Source organism: Parasteatoda tepidariorum, chromosome 6 (assembly GCF_043381705.1).
Source record: "Parasteatoda tepidariorum isolate YZ-2023 chromosome 6, CAS_Ptep_4.0, whole genome shotgun sequence".
Taxonomy (NCBI): Eukaryota; Metazoa; Arthropoda; class Arachnida; order Araneae; family Theridiidae; genus Parasteatoda; species Parasteatoda tepidariorum.
In genome coordinates, this window is record NC_092209.1 from 27,067,094 (window position 1) to 27,090,420 (window position 23,327).

At 30.5% G+C, this 23,327-nt stretch overlaps 1 protein-coding gene across 1 annotated transcript in view; it reads right to left on the reverse strand.

Annotated features, from left to right (window-relative positions):
• The window catches only part of LOC107456361 (protein phosphatase 1-binding protein bifocal), a 94,086-nt gene that overhangs the window by 20,516 nt on the left and 50,243 nt on the right, over positions 1–23,327 (reverse strand). The window contains exon 2 of the mRNA XM_016074224.4: positions 21,161–21,344. Coding sequence (XP_015929710.2) covers positions 21,161–21,344 — 184 coding nt within the window. The remainder of the gene's footprint in view (positions 1–21,160; positions 21,345–23,327) is intronic.

The window sequence follows — 23,327 nt, forward strand, 5'->3', positions numbered from 1 at the left end:
ACAGTGTTGCCAGATTGGGCTACAAGTAGCGGATTGGGCTACTTTTAAAAGTCCCCGCTACTGAAAATTGAATTTTCGCTACTTGCTACTTTTTGGGCTACTTATTATTTTTCGAACGCTACAAATCTTAAATATGCGCTACTTTTTTTCCTTACTGAAATATATATATATTTTTTAATTTTTTCCCTTCCCATTATAAAATGATTCTGAAAGTTTGCAGCTTCTTTACCATTTTTAAAAAGGACATTTTTGTTGCTGTTGAAAACGTTCTCGCTTCAGTTTTGGATTCTTATTGATATGTTTTACTGATGGAGTCTATAATCTTTCCATGTTTATGTTTCAAATCGTAGACTGGGGAAATCGCATAGATGTATATGGATATGTGATTAAATTAACAATAATTAAAGAAAAAGCAAAGTAAGTCTGTCAAATTAGCAACGACTACATTTAAGTTACCGCTTTTTATATAATTACAACTTGATTCTGATTTTGTACGAATGCTTTTCTGAATCACCCGTCCCCAAGGGGTTAAAGAAGTAGATTATTTCAGCAAACGAAAGAATATTCCAAATTATCCGTTTAAATGTCAACGCTTACTTTTAGGAACATGTCTCTTTTTTCAAAATGTTAAAGACTGGTAACTCTAATCTCTCTTCTTAACACTTACAATTGGAAAAAACTGAATATTCTTATCAAACAAAATCTATTAAGCAAGTAAAATTATATAACTTGTACCATGTATCTTGATCTGTTATCAAACAGTAGTTGTATTTTTCTAACAAAATTAGTAGCTGACTGAAGAAAATTTTAGTTTAATTTAAATGCGCACCTGCTACCACGTGTTTCATAGAAGTACTTTGTCCTTTTGTGTAAAATAAGAGTCCGACGGAAAATTGGCAAACTTTCCATAAATATAATCATTAAGAAAAGCGATTACTATATGACAGGCTAAAAAAGAAAAAGTACGCGATTAACTCATTGAAGTCTCAGAAAAAAGAAACAGAGATGTCAACTGCTCCGCTTTCCTCGAAAGTTTTAATAAATGGTTATCAGGCTGGGAAAGCCTGGTCGGTAGGGCCCAAGTCCAAGAGGTCGTGGGTTCGATCCTCGCCGGCCGAAGACTCCCCGTGTAGTAAATGGTGACTGATGCAGTCGAGTCTCAAAGTCCTCCATGTTCCCATAACAAATCAATACCTCTGGGGGTACTGATCCAGGAGTTTCCTTGTCTTCTGGATTGGTTCAAAATTACAAGGCTACGGAGTTGAACATTAGTAGTCGTAAACCCATTAAATTGGGTCGGCTGTTCAACGACGGTTATAAAATGAAATAAATGGTTATCGAAATTATAACTTGTAAACCAAGAATAATTAGGCATACTTATCGACTGTTCAGGACGAAATACTTGCAATTACTCAAATTAAACAGAACTTAGCTCTGTTTCTTCAAGAAAGTATTATAATAGATTAAATAGATGTTAAGGATGATCTGTACGCTTTTAAAATATCTTAAGATTACTTTTATAAAAAAAGTGGTACCGTATTTCTGCTTAGATTAATTTAATATTTCCCAATTTTGATTGATTGCAAATGAGTTTCAAAATATCGCAAATCCATAATGTCATATCAAAATATATATCTTATTAAAAATGCATTATGATGAGCACAAATTTGTTGATTGTTTTACCTTTCTTTTATAGTCTGACAAAAAGTTTTCGAAAACGAGGATCCTTAATGGCTTAGATGAGATTTGACATAGACGTTGATGAAAAAAAAGAAATATTAATTTCATCCTCTATCTGTCTAAGAGAGCAGAAAAGCACCTATTTGATAAAAATAAATATTTTACACCTGTGTTGAAGCTACGCGAATATTCTCTTGTGCTAGTTAAGACTTAACTAAACAAAATCGCACTTACTTTATTCAAAATGGGAAGAAATTTTTTTTTAATAATATAATAATTTGATCATAAAGTTTTAGCTTTTCCTAAATAAATTTAAAAAAGTAAATAACTAAGTTTCAGATCTTTGCCTGAGCCGGGATAACCTGGTTGGCAGGGTGCTGGACCCTCGTTCGCGAGAACTGATATTCGAATCCAGTCGGCCGAAAACTCCTCGTGTAGTATAGATGACTAGTGCGCCTTAAATCTGTTGGGTCACAAAGTCCTCCATGTTCTCATACCGATTATACCTTTGGGATACTGAATAAGAGATTAATCGTTCTCCGGTTCAGGTCAAAATTATGATCTGTGGATAAATGAATGGGTCTACCCTATAAGCGGGTGCGACGTATGGGTGTGGCAAAAGTCAAATCCTTGGCCATAGATGGCGCCACTGGAAAACGAGAACAATAGCATTCCTTGCCTTAATGGCCTACAACAAATATTTATTTGTTAGAAGAAAATTAAACGTCTTGAAGGATTAACTGATTCTGCAGTAGTGAACACGCAACATTTTAACGTGGTGTTACAGAATCAGTATGAAAAGTTCATGAAGCACTTACAAATTGAATTGAAATTAGTTGAAATGATTAGAGCTTACACAAGTTGAAATTTTCTTGTGACTACTACATCCGTTTTTAAAAATTATAAAATTTAAAACATAGTAATTTCAAGTCAGAATATGAATATTTTTATCAATAAAATATGTTAAATACTGTCTTATTTTAATAAAAAAAATTTCAAGAATGAAATAAATGTTTTACCAGTCTTTAATATAAAAAAAATTAAATATGAAAAAATCTTTGTTCATTATTTCAAAAATTAGCCAAATATACAGAAAAATATTTTTTAAGATAATTTTAGCGTCTGTAATCATTTTGTTTTCTTTGCATATGCAGTTTTTAATCCTAATCATGTATAAAATAAGATCAAAAAAAAATTTATTACATAAACTGAAAAGTTATATCGTTCTGCAAAAATGAGGTGTTTGGAAATATAAACCCTTAAATTGTGAATGATAGTTGTTTACTTCAACGAAAATAGTCTATAATCCTGTGACGCTTTCAGTGGAAACAAGTAAATTTTGTTTTTAATCTTTCTAGGAGAGAAACCTTTAAAGTTCAGCGAAATTCCACGACACAATACAAGTTCTGAGACTTAATATGCTGGGTATGAGTCCCCAAGGTCATAATGCTTTTTAGAATTTCAAAAAGAAAACGCTTCAAGATAAGGTTTGCATCCAAAATAAGTGAAATTCGTGCGCTTTGATCATTCCCTTAAGCTAAAATGTTTTTTTCTGCAATAGAAAGCCGAACTACAAGTTTTACTTGTTTGAAGACATATTTTATGAGACATAATTTTTTTTGGTTCTCTATTACTTTTCATTTTTGTTTTTAAATCTGCTAATTTCCTCAATATTTAATTTAAAAAATTCTGCACGTGATCCTTTCCCAATGAGAAAAGTACAGCGTGAAGTAAAATTACGAAAACCCTGTGTTTTTATCGAATTGTATCTGACAGTGACAGAAGTTAGAATTATTTAAAAATACTGTACTATAAATGAGTGACCCAGGGGAGATAAAATTGTTCGCCTCCCAATGATTGATGCAAGAGCAGAGATGCCAACTTGCTCCGGACAGCAAATATATATTTTAAAGTGGTAGTTTATCAATTGCGAATCCTGGTTTAATAAATTCAATTTAGTAGATTTTTATCCACCACTATTACTAAATAATTCTTAAGCGCTTTAGTCACTTTAGCGCTTAAGTCATGCTATACCTTTTAAAACAATAGCAATCTTCAAAACAGCAACGACAGCAAAAATAGTCAAATATTTGCGAATTTTATTTTGTAGTTATTTACCGTTTTTTTAATTACTTTGGAGTTTCCGGAGCAGTTGGTATCTTTGCAAGAGTCTCAATGCTTGATGAAATGATAATACAATGAATCAGGGCGGAAAGCCCATATATATCAAGACGGAAAAGTGTAAAAAATGGTAATAAATAAATTAAATTTTTTTAGTTTTTTTTTTTCAGGAATAATAAAAATTCATAACTACCAATTGTTTTTAACGAATACAATTTTTATACTGAATTGCTCCCTTGACGCGAAAAAATTAATTACAGTGAATTGTTTATTGTTCAGAATAGATTAACTCCTCACGGATATTATCTAATATTGAAATGATTCTCCTACCAGTATTTTCTATTTTCCGTCTTGCCTTCAGGCCTGCAATGCATTATCGTTCCATTTTATTTTTTACTAACTCTAGTAACGGATACCTAAATCATAAATTAATCATGGTGAATAAGGATTTTTTTATTATCTTAGAGAAATAATGATTTTGAAACAATAATCCTACAAAGATGCCAGCTTGCTCCGGACAGCAAATATATATTTTAAAGTGGTAGTTTATCAGTTATGATTCTTGGTTTAATAAATTCAATTTAGTAGATTTTTATTCACCACTATTTCTAAATAATTCGTAGGCTTATGTAATTCACCACTTTATCAGAGATGCCAACTGCTCCGGACACGCCAAAATAATTTAAAAAGCGGTAAATAACTACAAAGTAAATTTTGTTAATATTTGACTATTTTTGGTTGCTTTTTAACAGGTTTAGCATGACTTAATTACTAAGAAGTGGTGAATTATATAAGCCTACGAATTATTTAGAAATAGTGGTGGTTAAAAATCTACTAAATCGAATTTATTAAACCAAGAATCACAATTGNAGCCTTTGTGGACAGAGGGAGCCAAGGCCTGCAAAGGGCTGTTGCGCTCCTGAAGGAAGGAAGGATGTTCCCGTCATGGGATATCAGAGATGCCAACTGCTCCGGACGCGCCAAAATAATTAAAGAAGCGGTAAATAATTGCTAAGTAAATTTTGCAAATATTTTACTATTTTTACTTGCTTTTTAAGAGGTATAGCAAGACATAAGTACTGTAAAGTGGTGAATTATATAAGTCTACGAATTATTTAGAAATTGTGGTGAATGAAAATTTACTAAAATGAATTTATTAAATCAAGAATCATAATTGATAAACTACCACTTTAAAATATATATTTGCTGTCCGGAGCAAAGTTGGCATCTATGGGATATTTCAAGATGAATGGGAAAAGGGCCATTTAGGCCTCAGATGCCCAGTTCTACAACAACGAACGAACGAGCACTTATGACATGCTATACCTTTTAAAAAGCAAGCAAAAATAGTCATATATTTGCAAAATGTACTTCATAGTTATCAACCTTTTTTTAAAATTATTTTGGCGTGTCGGGAGCTGTTGGCATCTCTGATTCTACCACAATATATCGCTGGTTTAAAACTAAAACAACACATCTGCAAACGTATTATGCTTGCAGATGTGACGTTTTAGTTTTGAACCAGCGATATGTCTTTGAAAAAAGTAACTGTTTTGTAAATATGATGTTGGACACTATCCGGTTTAAGGAAACAAATAAAGATGTTAAAATTAACTTAGCATGAATGACCAGTGAAAGTAAAACCATTTTTTACCTGCCAGAAATAATCCTAATATTCTTAAGTTCTAATAAAGTTACTTTTCATTCTGTTTGCTTAAAAATTTAAAATATGAGAGAGCGTGGGTATAAAAGTCCCAATAATTTACCAAACACTAGAAATTAGGAACTTTTTATTTTATAACAAGACTATTTTTTTACGAACCTATTTTGTTTTAACCAAGTTTCGTCGAAACAAAGTTCTTAATTCAATAATCACAAACAGTTATATTTTTTAAACTTTTTAAATCCATCATTCTCTTTCTATATGAGTTGAGTAAAGCGAAACAATCAACGTTCGTAAACTTCCACCATGTTCATTTGCCGTTGAAAAAGGCACGTTCTTCAACTAGAATTACATAAAGTCAACATAACTTAGTCATGCTCTGTAGAGCAAGAGGGTTCTTTCATGTTTTTAACTCATCATGGTGAAATTCTTAGTATCATTCGATTTTACCTTTTTTTGTTAGTTTGCATATTTCACAATGAGTAATCCTTTTTAAAATGCATTTCAAAGACACAAGGATTGAAATGTAATTGCAATTGTTTCAAATGATCGCATCGTTTAAATTGATTAATCTTGTTAGATTCTTAACATCTCGAAGAAAATGTCTTCCTTAGTTATACCCCAAAAATATGAATATCTTAAATTATTTTCTCTTGAAATTATCTCAATTATATCGTGAATAAGGATTTTAAGTGGAATTGCGATTTCTCGGGGGGACGGAAGAAGCTATTTTAGCTTACTTCACAGGCTATTTTAGTTTATTTAGTTTATTTCATTACTTTAGTATTATAAACAAGACTGCTACGTGTCGGTATAAGATATTATTTTTATTAAAAAAAATGGCTTACAGAGCTTTTTTTATAGCAAACTTATTTATTTATTTATAACATTACAATTAGATATGTTCTATGACAGATTTTGAGTTCAAGAACAAGTAGTATAATTTTTATTTTATAGCCGCTGTCGTCGAGCAGCCGATTCAACTTTCGAGTTTACGATTACCAATGTTCAACTACATAGCCTTCTAATTTTAAACCCAATCCAGAAGACAAGGAAACTCTTGGATCAAGTTGTGGGAGAAAATTGCCTTCGTGGAGAACTTTTTAATTAAACTGATATGCATTTACGTTACATGGAGTGGAAAACCACGAAAAGTTTTCACGTTTAGCCTGACGTCAAGGGCACTCTAATGCAGAATCCGTCTACCACCTAGGATATTTTACGTCACCTCCGTGGTCTGCCTGAGCCGGGTGCGGAATTCGAATTGACCAGCCATCGATGGGAGCCTTGGTCACCCTATTGGGAGGCGAGTGTGCTATCCTTTGAACTACCACGACTTTAAATAGCAAAATAAAATTGGCATCACGAAGATTTATGAGGCGGTATTCGAATACGTTACTGCCACGGCACAGAGTGTTTGACAGATCGGCGACTTCGCTTGGTCGGAGAGCTTACATTTAAAATTCCTCAGAAGAAAAATAATGATTATCATTATGAATACGTAGTAGTAGTCACGAATAGTTTACTACGCTCAAATTAAAGGTATAAATTAGATGTTTTTGAAAACAATATTTTTTTTAAATATTCTAATAAGTAGCTCATTTGTAAAAAACATTTATTAAATTTGAACCTAACACTCTGAACTTTGACGATCTTTGCGTACAACTAATTGTGCTAAAAAGAAAAAAAATTATTACAGTGAAAGAAGCTTCTAGGCGTATTTGGCAGCAAAAAGCCGATGTGTTACCTAGGAATACCGATCTTTTAACAACAAACTAAAGTGTAGAATGCGAATAGTTTAAGAGTGTTTTTCGAAGCTTTTTTGTCGAGCAAAATTATAAAGCCATATTTTAAGTCTTTGCACTAGAAGGAAAGCTGCAATTCTTAGCTATATAAACCATCTTGCAGTAAAAAATTATCTAGGCTTTAGAATGGGCCAATAGCTTAAATATTTAAAAAAAAATTAAATTTTATTAAAAATAACCAAAATTGCGAGATTTTTCCCATCTAAAACTACCCGCGCAATTTTGGATCTTTAAATTTTTGATATTTGTTCTTTGAAATTTTTTTGTACTTAACAAGCTTAACGATATCATATAATTTGATTGCACAATATGGAAAATAAAAGAGTAAGTTTATTAGAGAAACATAGCTTGAAAATTTTGAGAAATTTTACGAAATTTTCCTCAAAAGTTTAAAGCAGTAAAAATTACGATTTTTTTTATTTTGAATCAGTAATTCAAAACTACACATTTATCAGTCTTTAGATTTCCTACCATTTAATTTTATTACATTTTAAAGTTCCGGAAACCAATTCAAATGATTCTAACCACGTAAATTGCCGCAAAACAGAGATATTTATAAAAATTTAAGAACAGACAAATGTATGCTAATTAGCCATCTTTCCAAAACTAATATAATTTTGTCAAAGGAAATTAAAAGCTAGTCTAAATTGCAGTTCGCTTTATTATACCTCAAGTTCAGATTAGGTGATAGCAGATTACACGAATTGCCGGATAAATTAAACACCCGACTACCAATTTATTTGTGAAAATTAAATAAGCATAATTAAAAGCATATTTAGAATTTTCCCACACCATCTCCACCCCTTCCCACCCCATTAAATTTGATTGGGAAGGAAAGTGCCTCTTAAAATTGATGAATAATTCTTAATTTTTGCCTACTTTTATGAACCCAGATAATGCTTTGTAAGTATTAACTAATTAGATCACAAATGTATTTCCTTCTTTCACGAAACTTAGAGCCCTCGAATTAGACAGGCCGACTTATCATTTATTGTTGGAGCAAAGAGCTAACATAAGCACAGCGAATAAATATTTTCAAGTGGTAGTTTATTAATTGTAATTCTTAGTTTAATAAGTTCGATTTAGTAGATTTTAATCCACCACTATTTCTGAACAATGCGCAGGCTTATATAATTCACCACTTTATAATACGCATTACACGCTTTACATTTTAAAAAGCAAGCAAATATTGTCAACTATTTGCAAAATTTACTTTGTAGTTATTTACCGTTTTTTTTTTTAAATTATTTGGCGTGTCCGGTGCAGTTGGCATCTCTGTAATAACATAACTAGTACTAACATAGCGTTAACTTGTGGACTTGTTTGCTCCAATATTGCTTGATAGGTCAGCTCTGATAGTATAGGAGCCTTAATGAAACTGATAGCTTTTCTTTGTAGTGACATTTTGAGCCATTTTCATAACTAGCATAAATGACAGTGGTCAAAAATTAGCCTAAGATTCAAGTATAATTGTTACCTGATTTCAGATTGTTACAATTGACATTCATGCTTGCACTCGGCTCACACCGACCACATGGCAGATGTAAAATATCCTCAGTGGTAGACGGGTGATGGATCAAGTCCCCTTACCGAATGGCTATCCGTGGAAGGTTTTCAAGGTTTTCTTTTCCATGTAACGGTGAGTGCGGGAATGTCAAATGCAGGGAATTCCATCAAGAAGTCCTCCACGAGTAATATCTCCCCAATACTTGATCCAGGAGTTCTCTTGTCTTCTGGATTAGGTTCAAAATTGCAGGATTACGGTGTTAATCATTGTTAGTCGTAAACTCAAAATTGGGTCGACTGTACCACGAAAGTTACAAAACTGTCGTTCATGACGTGCGACATGTCCCAATTGGAGGTTTGGATGTCGTCCGTTGGAAGTTTGCAGGCAAAAAATAAAGGCAAGAACTAGTTTTTTTTATTCATTTATTAATTTTTTAATTATTTCCTGTTATGTATGTAGAAATTTCAAATTACTCATACTCATAAAAATGTCATAGAAAATTCATCTTCGTAAATAATAGTGAAAGAAAATATCATTTTTACTGCAAGGTTTTGTTTAAGAAAAAAAGCTTTGTATATATCGCAATTTGTTGCTTCAAATTTAAACTCGATTTACCCTTTTTTTTGGAAAAAAAAATATGTTTCCATGCTTTGGATAAATGCTTAAAAATTAGTCAAATATAAAAGAAATAACATTTATATGGAAATATTATGATGCCTTCAAGCCAGGGGGGGAGGGGGAGTGAAAATCGATTTTACTTCATTGCCGCTTTTGCGAACTGCTGATTCGTTATCTGTTGGTATGGGGAGACCATCGCATCTTTTTTTTTCCATGAGTCATCCGTTTTCATCTTTTTCGTTCTTAAAATTTTCCCATTTATACATTTTCCATTGAAAATTTTTCATTGTATTTAACTTTTTTATTTTAGTAAAAATTTTGCATGCCTACGTAAATAATATTTTAACAATTTTCTTGTTTTGCTTATTGCAAAAGATAGTAACAAAAAAAATGCAGTAAAACTTCCTTTTTTTAAAAAAATGAATTTAGTAATCAAAAATAATATTCATCAAATTTTTAATTTAATTAAAAATATAGTTATAATAAAAATTGCATTAAGATTCTTTTTAACAGTAGAATATATTTAATTAAAAAAAATAGAATGGCAGTTTCATATAGGGACGCCAACTGCTCCGCTTTCGCAAAAGATTTTAATTGGCAGCAAATAAAAGCTAAAATTTGCTTAATCGCGTTAAATTTCGCCAATACTTAAAATTGATCACTGAGAAATAATTCAAATAAAGTGGTATATTATAAAATTATTTGAATTATTTAAATGTCGATGTGGGTAACAAAACTTTAATGAAGTTTACGAACCATAAAATCAACAGAAATATTTCTACCACTAGCAAAACTATTTCCACAAAGTTCAGTAAATTAAGGCATCCTTGTTTAATGGAATAATTTTAATTATCACCAGAAATGGCAACTTGCTCCGCACAGCGAATAAATATTTTCGAGTGGTAGTTTATTAATTGCGATTTTTGGTTTGATAAATTCAATTTATTAGGCTTTTATCCACCACTATTTCTAAATAATTCGAAGGGTTATATAATTCACCATTTAGTTATAGTTAAGTCATGCTAAAATTATTAACAAGTAAGTAAAATTATCCAAATATTTGCAACTTTTAGATTGTAGTTATTTGCCGTTGTTTAAATTATTCTGGTGTGTTCGGAGCAGTTGGCATCTCTGTATCATTGATGCCTGGAGAATCTTAAATGATAGCATCATTTATTTTAATAGATATCTATAAACTTTTGAATTGTAAAGTGTACAATAATTTTTCCTTCATTACAAACTATGTTAGTGACCAAATCTTTAATTTGATACAAATCAGAGGAATATTTTCCAAAAATTTATGAAAATACAACTTAGTTAATTTAATTTTCAATTGATGAAAATGACGAAAGCTAAGGTGAGATCCTTGAATTACAATTTTCCGAAAACATAAACAAAAACTGTTTCCTAAAAAGCAATATTTAAACCATGATAAACAATAACAATGAAGCACCCCCATAAAAAGTAGAATATGTGACTATAATGTTGTATACAGAAACACGAAATCGTAAAAATGTCCAATAAAAAACCAGCATTTACATGAGGTAGTCGAGAAGCAAAACGCATTATGAATGTTTATGAAACAGCTTCAGTATCTCAGAATAAAGACAGTTCTTGAATATATTTATTTATTCCAAGCAATTTTCAAAACGTTCGAAAGGGAACGAAGCCAATAACCGATTTTCCCTTCTTCTTCTATGGAAGACAGGCGTAACAATTGAAAGTAGTTTAGGAATTCTTTGGAATAAACCAATTTGCTGATCGCAAATAACAATTCAGAAACGATAAATGACTTTGACACCATTTTTTTAAAGAGTTTACAGCCTTTTAAAATTGCTCTATTTTGACCTTAGATTTCCTTTAATAAACTCTCGAAAAAGAAACTGTTTTTGTTATCTTAAATTTACTTTCTTCTTATTTTTATCTTTTCGAACTAAAACAGCGCTCTTCTTTTCAAAGAAAAATTTTTTTTTTTATTATTCATTTTCCCCTTTTTTATGTTTAATTATGAAATTAGTAACACTGCAAATCAATAATTCAAGCATATAATGCTTATGTTATATAATGTTAAATTAACAGGATTAGCTAAATTTTTTCGCTTTTTGGAAAAAATTCTTAATTTCAGAAGTAAAAATTAGGTTAGAATGTAAAACAGTTCGCAAGTAAAACATAAAAAACTGGCACCACAATTATTTCACTCTTAGTTTTAAAATGGAGACACAAAACATGAATAACCGCCGTGATATTTTATAAACATGAAGCTTTAAATTTTAATCTATACTCATAAACCTATAATTTAAAAAANAGTATATATACCGTTGTACGGTAATTGGTTTCGTTTCTTCCTCGTTGGTTAATCGAAATCATAGTTTATAAATGATTTAAGTTTCTATGAAGGACTATAAGACGGCTGGTACTTTTGAAAATGAAATCGTAAGTAACTGCATAAAATATTCACTTGGTACAATATCAAACATTATACCATTTATTTTATAATGCCACTGTTTTGCATCACTTCAATATAAAAAATTTGCGGGGTAATAAGTTAAGTGCTGACAAAAATGTAAAAATTTCTGTTCAAACTATCTGTCAATTCACTACCACTTTAAATATAACTAAGTCTCTAGCACTTTAAATATAAACGACTGACTTAGTAATTTAAGCATAATTTACTCAATACGACCTTTAAAGTTTCAAAAAAGCGTTTATAAACCCAAATTATAAATTTCCGAAAACTATAAATTTATGGTGACACACAAAAAAGATTTAAGGGACAGCGAGTAATGATCATCATGTATCGTAAGTTCTTTACGAATCACGGTATCATTCCACGCTTAAATCATTGTCATTTATTTTAATGCTATCATGGAGGTCAACTGGTTGTAAATTTTACGGTACTTAATTCGTAGATTTTTATGAGTTTTTCAAAACACACATTCGCTTTCGATGAGACTTAGCAAGTTTACTACCAAATTGCGATTGTTTTCTTTAAGATATTGTTTCGAACACATTGGCGATACCATTACCACTTTCATTTATAAAACAAGAATTTTGGATTTCAAATATAAAAATATATTTTTACATTATTGAATGTATTATAGTAGCAGGGCTGCCAATTTTCTACGCTTTTTGGGAAAATTCTTTCTAGGGGCAGATAAGTTCTTATTTTAATGTATGATTCTTTGTCTTGTAAATTGGGTTTAAATCTATTTTCTGCACCATTACACGCAAATGATTCATAAGCTAACATCAAATACCTTTTTGTTCTAGCTCTCTTGTGGTGAGACTTTTAAAATATCTGCATCTTTCCATTGTTATTATTTAAAATTATTCAAACCTCAGTAAAAGTCAATTAAAGCAAAGCAAAAATTAAAATAAGTTTATCGATACAATCATGCCGTACTTTCTGCATGAATTTTTTTATATGCCTCTGCAGTTACGTGTTATTTTCATAACATGCATGATTCTATTACAGATAAAATTTAGCTGTTACAAAAAATATTAGACGCTAAAAGTGATACTGAATTTCTAAAAAGCGACACTATCGCAAGGAAGATACTTCTCATCTATAGAAATGAATGAAATTCTTAAAATAAACTGGACAAGAATTCTAGATCTAAATGTAGAAATATTGAATGTATTCAAGTTGTCCCGTACTGATGAATGAAAACACATACTTTGGCCATGATGCGGAACATAAAATCTTTTCCTCAAGCGGACAAAGGTCGTCGGACGATAGCCATTAACCTTTTGTCGATACTTTAATTCAACCAGTTTTACAATGAAACGGTACGAAATAGTGAAAAATGCATGAGGAACATTGAAATCCTTATCATGTTAATTTCTCTTGAAGGAAAATTATTTGTTTAAAAATGTTTGTCCTTCGATAATTAATGAGAAGATTCTGGATACAGAATTGTTACATTACGGAGAAATTTAAAAAGTGGCCAAGTACAAAAAGTGATAAAATTTAAAGAGTGTCCTACTGCTTCGTGGGGTTATCGTAAATCTTATATGCTTTAATTTCATGTCAACTTTAAAAATTCGATTGGTCAGTTCCAGTTGCAACACCATTTAATTTACATATATTTTTTGTTCATAGTAGTATGAACAGATTTTTCCAAATGATTAGGAGATGGCAGTTGAGCTACAATTATAGATAGAAATATTTTCGTATTTTTTAAGAGTTTCAACATACCATCGTTTATTTATATTGGAACTGAATGAGTGTGGCAAGCAAGGCTTTTGCCAATTTTGCCTGTAACAAAGGATGCCAACATGCTCTGCTTTGTAAAAAAATATATTTTCTAGTGTTAACGAAATTTAGGTAATTTTTAGTTTAATATCGAAAATTCACCCTATCATATATAATGTCACTACATAGTTGTATATATTAATTAGATACAGTCGCTCAAGGACACAATACATATGAAGAGGTGAGGTAATTGCTGCTGTGGGCAGGTACTTCGAATCACCATATATCAAGTTATAACTATGATTGGTTTAAAAAGTAGGCTTAATTATACTTATTCTTCAAATTGTACTATTTAATTCACTAACAATTTATTTTAACTTTTGCGGAAGAAAGCGGAGCAGTTGGCATCCCTGTCTGTAACAGTCAGTAATGGAGCAGAGATGCCAACTGCTCCGGACAAGCTAAAATAATTTAAAAACGGTAAATAACTACAAAGTAAATTTTGCAAATATTTGACTATTTTTGCTCGCTTTTTATAGGGTATAGCATGACATAAGTGTTTTTAAGGGGTGAATTATATAAACCTACGAATTATTTAGAAATAGTGGTGGATAAAAATCTACTAAATTGAGTTTATTAAGCCAAGAATCGCAATTGATTAACTACCACTTTAAAATATATATTTGCTGTCCGGAGCAAGTTGGCATCTCTGATTGGAGCAGGGTTCGTATCGTCTTTCAGAAATTTCTACAAAAATACTAACAAAATTAAGAAAATAAAATGTATTTTAATAAGTTTATGCTCACCACTATGCTTAATGCTTCCAAATGAATGTAACTTATGTTAATATGCTACGTTTAAACAGACCAGACCAGATGCTTAACAAACAAATCCTAAGAAATGCATATAATGCTTCCAAATGAATGTAACTTATGTTAATATGCTACGTTTAAACAGACCAGACCAGATGCTTAACAAGCTAATCCTAATAAATGCATATAATGCTTCCAAATGAATGTAACTTATGTTAATACTGCTGCGTTTAAACAGACCAGACCAGATGCTTAACAAACTAATCCTAAGAAATGCATATAATGCTTCCAAATGATTGTAACTTATGTTAATATGCTACGTTTAAACAGACCAGACCAGATGCTTAACAAGCTAATCCTAAGAAATGCATATAAATGCTCCGTACGTATTTACTCATCTACAACTACAAATAAAAATTTTTAAGCAAACCTGCTTTTATTATATCCAATCATTTTTAGTTACTCAAGCAAAGTTGCTTTAAATGAATATACAGCAACCTCATCTAATGACCATGAAGACTCAACACAAACTGAACTTTCATGGTGAATGAGATAGGGGCCGCTTATATGGGCCCAGGTGCCCATATAAATCGCACCACTAGGACTGGAATGAATGCGTAGTTTTACCAGGATTAGCAATTACTAGGTATTTGTTATTTCGTTTTAAAAATAATTTAACTGCTTTTTTAAATTTTTGACCCTTTTGTTACGAGCGCAGTGTTTAGTTGGCGTTGCCCTGCGTATAAAACTAAAGCCCACGTAAATCACATTTCAATGGAAACTTTTTTAAAAGTTTCGTAATATGATAACAAATGCAAATTTCAGTTACAAAAATTCTCGACTTTCATTTTTGCAAAATCATTTAAATAACACACAAAAAGCATAGCCTATCAGTGTGATTATCGCTTATCTCTCAAACAATTTTCAAAAAGTTACAGAAGGCATCTTTTGTATTTTAAAAGCCCTAATAAGCTTAATAACAACGCTCAATCGGAATTTCAATCTCTTTCAGACAAAGTTTTGAAAAGTATATCAGTGAAATCTTGAAGAAGAAAAAAAGAGAGAGAAATAAAGTCGTCATGAGCGGCATTATTTAAGTTTTTTCACCGTTAAAACTAAAGCACGTAAGTAGACTGTGTTGGCGACATTTTCAACAAGACCGGAATCACATTTTAAGGCGATTTTACAGAAGCTCAAAGAAGAATACAGAACGAAATTACGAACAACTAGAGCGAAAAAATGGTCAAGAAATTCTATAATTTCGTATATTTTCATTGTATGCATAAACATCATTGTCTAACGTCATGCTTCTGTAGTTTGAAACATATAATAAAAGTAACTGATAAACCGCAATTTACATAAAAATCTTTTTTGAAGAAAACTGCAAAAGAGCTATACATTTTCAACGAGTAATTTCATTAAATTTCACAGCTTTTATTAACCTAATCCCAGGCATGCAGGGATGCCACAAGTGAATAAAAATGTAAAAAGTGGTAGGAGGTCAATTTTTTTTTATTATCTCTTTAATTATTCAATTCTAACTACCACTATGACTTACATTTCAAATTATTCGTATTTAAATTAAAACATTACTCGCCTGTCTCACACAATGGTAAATCGAAAAACTTTTACTCTAAAAGTTTGCAAATTTTATTCTCCTTTTAAAAATTTTTTAATTTATTAGTTACCACTTTTTTCAAAATAACCTTAGGAATGTTTTTGTAATGTTTAAGTAGAAGGTAAATTTAAACTTCTTTAGTTGTCTAAAATATGCCTCAAAACAAATTGTGTAAAGTCATGATTGTAGTTTAATTCATACTAGTAACAGAGATGCCAATTGTTCCGAATTTGACAAAATATTTTTAAAAAATTTACTTTAAAACTTTATTCTTCCCTTATTCTTCATATGAATTTATAAGACTCTTGATATGAAATGAAAATTGATAAACTCTACTTATCAAATTGTAAACAATCGAAAAGCACTAATTTCTTCCACAGAATGTAAAAATTAATTAGTTTTATTTAATATTTGATTCATTATATATCTAATCAGTTAATACTTTTTTAAACAAATTACGTACCATCGTAATCACTATTTACAATAATGTCATGGTCATATGTTAAAAAATAATATTGTGTGGAAGTTCGATATAGTGAACTACTGCTTATAGTTCAGTTATTGTTGGGTTTCCCAGACAGTTCACAATAACGGGGTTCGTCAGTATTTGCTTACACTAAGTGGATATTTCTTTCCGTTTCCTATCATTTTAGCTTTGAAAAAAATTGCGTAACCTTATTTCCTAATATAAATATTTATATAGGCATTATGGTAGACAGAAATATCATGTTTAAGCAAAATATATTTCAAATAATGAAACATGCAATCGTAGTGGGTAAGGGGATAGAGCATTCACCTCCCAAAATGAGGTGACCCGAGTTTCGAATCCCAGCTATGACTGGTCGATACGAATTCCGCAACCAGCTCGCTTCGACCCCAGTGCTGACGTAACATATTATCAGTGGTAGATGGGTCGTGGGTTAGAATTCCCTTGCCGGCGGCTTAACCGTGAACGGTGTCCATGCAACGCAAATGCGGATTAGTTCCATCAAAAAGTGTTCCACGAAGACTAGTTTGTTCCTATATTAAATTCAGAAATTCCCTTGTCTTCTGGATTGGGTTTAAAATTACTAGTCAGCGGAGTTGATAGTTGTAAACTCAGAAATGAATCAGCTGTTCTATACTGGTTTCAAAATAAGAAAATATAATGAAACATTTGCGCTATCGTTTTAAAAAAACTCTTTTTGGAAAAGAAACTGTTTTTCTAAAAGAGACAAATGGGTTCAAACGCAAATGGGAGGAAAACGTATGATACGCAAATTAATTAGTGTAGAGACCATATAATTTAAGTTACAAAATCCGACACAATTACGCAAACGGACAAAAAATTATCCGTGCGGCACGCAAAACGTTGTGTCGTTCCTTACTTAATTTTTTTTCAATTATTTTTTATAATTGACTTTTCATGATAATTGTTTTTTATTATTACTTTATGTGTCAATTATTTTTTATCATTTACTTATCCCTCACAAGCTTGTACATATACATTCATTTTGTTCAATATAGTTAGAAAATTTATTACTTACACAGAGATGCCAATTTGCTCCGGACAGCAAATATATATTTTAGAGTGGTAGTTTATCAATTGTGATTCTTGGTTTAATATATTCAATTTAGTAGACTTTTATCTACCACTATTTTTAAATATGGACCGGAAGAAATGGACAGGACAGGACCAACATGGACAGGAAAAAATCCAGTAGATTTCATGAAATAGTATAAATTTCATGATAATTGTTGCATAATGTACTAAATATTTTACACATAGGGAATTTTAGGGATTTTTAGCGTCATCAAAATAGAAAAACTGCAATATTTTCCTGTTATGATTGACGTTAAGCATACTTAAAATGTATTACGTTTATTCATAATTTCGAATATTAATAGGCATTTAATTCATCAACGACAGTTTAAATTTTTTTTTTTAATTAATTTAAAAAGAGAGTTCTGAATAAAAATAAACTGAACATTTTAGAACAAAAAAAAGTTTTAAATCGATTTCGACAAATGAATCTCGCTTTATTATATATTAGCAATACTTATTTGAATATTCAAGCAAGCAGGCAATAATGTACAAAAATTCGATTTCAATAGGGATTTTTTTAAGGAAATTTACTCAATTTTGGAGAATTTTCTACTATGTACAAGAAACAGCAGAATTTTAATTAAACCAGTAGACCAAGAGAAACTGGCAAAATCCAGTAGAGTTGGCAGCTATGCATACATTTATTACATACTTCATTCATTTATCCATACTAGACTCAAACTTAAACATACCAGAATTTAAATACAACCTCACAACTTTTCTAATGTAAAAAAGTGGCTCAGATTTTTATGAAAGAGATTACGCTTCCGAGTTATACGATAACGCTAAAGTTTGTTAAATACGAAAAAAAAAAAAATCAAGCAAACGATATTCAAAAATTTAACTAAAAATCAAGATGGCGCGGATAGACGTCTCTTAGTTTGTGATGAAAGTTTTATAAAAAAAATTATATTTAATTTAAATATTTCTACTTTAATTCACTATCACTGGAAAAAAATTTCGCTAAAACTTCAAACGTCAGTGTGTATATTTAAGTTGCAAATTACAGTTTAATGAAAAATAAAAATTCGATGAATAGGGCCTGAAATCACATATGGCTGAGCAGCCTTGGAATTGTCGAAGTATTTTAACAATGCCTCCCATCATTACAGGCGAGTAGGTAGACACGACAGGCACCTGTGGCTTTTACGAACACTGGGAAATGCCTAGAATTGAGGGCGAGATAAATGACCTTGAACTTCAGGTTCGCAGAGCGCTAAAGTTCTTACCTGAGCGACCTACCTAGTAAACGGAATCATCTCATTTTTCCCCATCGCAGAGGAAATGGAAAAATCCCCCTCCTTTTTTTCAGGCTTGTTTAATTCATGTTTGATTTCCGCCGATGTTCAGTAATTTATTCGATTTTTGTTCGCCTCTCTCACCACGGGCGGTGAGCAATACCCATTTTTTTACGCGACGATTTGTTCTAATAATGTCCTGTTCCATAAATCCGAATGTTTGAAAAGGAATTTAAAAATATCTTTAATACTGCGGAATGCCATTTTGTGGATGCGGTTTTATTTTGAAATATGTTCGACGGTATTTTTTCCTTAAAAGGTTACTTAGCGATTTTTTTTTTAATTCTTTCTTTAAATTCCTATGTGTAAAATGCAACCTTCATAAGAAGTAGGTCGCAAATTGGAAACTTATGTTTGGTATTCCTTTCAACCGCCGTTAAAATTAATCATTCGTCAAATGTACAACTCATACTTAAGTTGAAAAAATTTAGAATTTTTGATATTATTTACGGAAAATTTTGATGAATCTTTAATATTGCGAAAAAAAAATTTTTATCCGCAATAAAACATAATATAATAAATAAGATTAAGAATAATATTATTTATAAGAATTCATACTATTATTATTATTATTTGTAATATTGTTTGTATAATTATATTATTATTTGTTCCTACTATAATAAGATTAATAATAAGAACATATGACAGTTTCTAATTTTAATTTATAGAAGTTACAATAAAAAATTTATGTATATATATATGCAAGTTGGCATCTCTGATTGGAGCAGGGTTCGTATCGTCTTTCAGAAATTTCTACAAAAATACTAACAAAATTAAGAAAATAAAATGTNTATATATATATATATTCATTTGCAGCATTAAAAGCATACTTTACTCCAAGAACAAATTAATTACCAAACCATTTACAACTCCGTTTTTTCGAATATGTCTCGGACATGAAAGTAGGTTTAAGATTCTTAATGGTAAAACGACAACAAAAGATCATTCTTCAATTTGTGTTTAAGTCTTTTATTAGGAATTACGTTCGCAATTGTCTTTATTTACTTTATCTATGAAGTTGGGGTTCCGCTGAAGGAGGGCTTTTCAATTAGGGTTCCATTGCCGAAAATAAATTAATAACCGCTGCCTTAGGCACAGCAAAGGGTTGGGAATAATTATTAGAAAAATAATGAATAACAATGAGTGTATATCGTTGAATGAGAGGAGAGAAGTGAAATTGATCGAAACTGGTAACTTATTGCTTTACAGGAAGTAGGATAAAATTTGGAAAAAATGTGACTTGTTGCATCAAAACAACCGCACCTTTCTCACGTGCTTCATTGCATTCTACAATCCATGTAGGTCATCGCTAACAAAACAAATTATTCTTCTTTGTTCTTTTGATTGAACAAGCAAAATTTCTTTTAGGATCAGAAATTAAAAATAAAACAGTGATTGCGTAATATATCATTACGAGGTATTATAATACAAGGGGCGGGTAGCATGTTGAAAAGTACACGGGCGTAACTTCAATTCGCTTCTTAATTTACGGAATTTTTAAAAAGGAAAGTTTCGAGGGAAAAAACCGTAGAGTAGTATTCGTCTATAACAGAATCTCTAAATTTGTATACGTAAAAGCTGCCACAGTTACAAAAAGGCCAATTTGCTCGTTTTCAGAAGAATTAGCAAGACTTATAGCAAAGTTTAATAGTAGAAAAGTTAAAGTTTTAATACTTGATCATTGGCTTAATAAATTGGACTTAAATTGCTTTTGTATACCAAATCATGAAGAAGAAAAAAATCAAACATATCTAAACAAAAAATTGTTATTTTGTTGTAGCATTGTTGTGATGAAGATTTTAGAGAATTTTCAGAATAACCCAAAATTCTGTAAGTAATTTTGTAAGTAAATTATTTTTGATATAATAAGTTTCGTAGAATTTAAAATGAAGGGCTTTATTACATGACAATGATAAGCTGGTTTCCAATGTAGTGATACCATAAAAAAATAAAGAGTGACTTCTTTCTTGTATTCAATTTCAGACAAAGTAAGAGTACGAAATATGCACAGTGAAAAATACCAAACTCATTCTTATATCAACTTACATTATTCCTTATATTAACTTAACCGTTTGATATTTTCTTGATATGAATTTGATAATGGAAGTGATAGCTAAAACAATAAACTATCATTCAACTTGTTTCCCCGTAATTTCTTTTCTTTGTCTAGTCATCAGTGTCCCACAGTAAAGCCTCCAGCTAAATCAATACAATATTTTAAATCATACAATATTTCAAGACATTATCAATGCACTTACCAGATGAGCCAATGACAGTGTTGGCTTTTAGCTTAGGGGGAGTAGGAGGAGGTTGATCGTTTGGTATGACTTCATTGGCAGAGGATGTAGGAGAGGCAGATCGATCTGAATCTTCTAATAGTGATGATTCAGACGGATATACGAAGGTATTATTATCTGTATCATCGTCAAAGGTGATTTTCAGCTGCAAGAGATAAAAGAAAAAAATTATTTAAAAAAATTTTAATGGTAGAATAATTATTAATGTTTCTAAAAGTATGCATATTAAGCAACTGTTATTTGGTTTGGGCCGATATTACAAATATGCACATTTTTATATTGTGCCTAAACTTGTTTTCAGTTTTTAAAAAAATATAATAATAAGATTTATTTACTGCGTATAAGCTACAAGTACATAGAATTCAAAAAATAAATTAAAGACATCTAATCGAGATAACATGGAAAAGGTTGTAAAGATTTTTTAATGGAGAATAATATCAAACAAACTAACAAATCAAACTCGCTTCTGTACTTCACTAAGAACTCGCTTTATATATTACATTTTGAGTTTATCTGTATTTTCTTGAATTTCAATTTTTTTTCTTGATTGTTTTATTTTGCATTTTTTGTTTTATTTAGCATTTTTTGCTTAATAAGTTCTACTTTTGTTTAAATTTTTTTGGTGCTCCTCACACTATTGTATTGATATATTTTGCTTTGGCTGTATTAATACAATATTAGAGAGCACTATTTCTTCGGTTATAATCGTGTGAGCTGATGACGAGATTATATCTTTTCCTCATTCTATTTTTCCTTTTTTTAAAATTTAGTAAATATTTTTTAAAACATTTTTCTGAGAGAAATTATCACAAAATTGCGCGAATTGAAAATAGTATTTTTATTTTGCACAATTTTAATAATTAAAAGAAATATTTATTGTTGTACGCATTATGCATTCTAAACATTTGTAATAAAAACAAATTACTGTCTACAGTTACAGTATTTATATTAATTACCTATCAGGTCTTATAAATACTTATCCCCAGTAGTACAATTCTTTTTACCATCACGGCCTTCTTTAAAATTCAGTAAATTGCAACATTGTTCTCTACTACACAGCCAATTTTTTTAAAAATTTAAATAATGAATTAATAATAAAGGAATAATAAAGGATTAATAATAAAAGAAATCAAGCAAATTTTCGGCAGTTTTCCAAATTTGCGTCAACGCCAGCCAATACATACCATCCCGCTTCTTGTCAATAATCATTATCGACCAATATCGCGATCTGGCCACTTTGAAATTAAATCCTCGTTATAATAATAATAATAAAAATAAAACGAGGATAACATTGAGGAAGGGACTCTTGTCCTTTACAAAACCTTTAAGCTGACCCTCTATGCCTGCTGCGCATGTTTTTAACAGGTGAAAATTCCAATAACTTAAAAGTAACTTTATGGAATCAATACTAAGGAATAGCTTGTTTAAAAAAAATATCACCTTTGGTTAAAGTGTGGTCAAGTGCATTTACTCAAATGTTTTATTTGCCGATTACAAATTAATATACAAACAAATATATATACAATATATAACAAATTTATATACAAACAAATAAACACGACTGTGTCCTTTTTGTTAGTGAGACTACTTTCGTGCCGTTTTAGAAAGTAATGCAAGTTTACGTTATCAAATGAACACTTGATAAGTTCCTGGGAATGCCTACACCAGTGATTCTCAACCACTGTGCCGCGTCACTTTTGTGTGCCGCCAAATTCTTAAAATGTGCCGCCAAATATTAGAAATGATACAATAAAAATTGTAATGCTTTTTTAATCACGAGTAAAGTTTAAAGTAAAGAAAAGTGTATACATATATGTATTATAGTTTTTCCACTCTTTAACCACGGGAACATCTTTGTCAGCGATTGTCTTGTCTCTGACAATCTTAAAATAAGAAGGAAGTGTTTAAATTGTCGTTGACAATTTTAAAAAATGTTGAAATAAGTAGGAAATTTAATGATCATTAAAATTATTAATTATCAAAGGAAAGCAAGCTAAATATTAACTTTCAAACTAAAATAAAAGCTAATCATTAAAGTAAGCTATGCAATTAAAAGTTATAAAAAATACTAACAAATAATAAGCTAACAATTAATAATCAGCAAAAGCACTAGTTGACAAGAATTAAT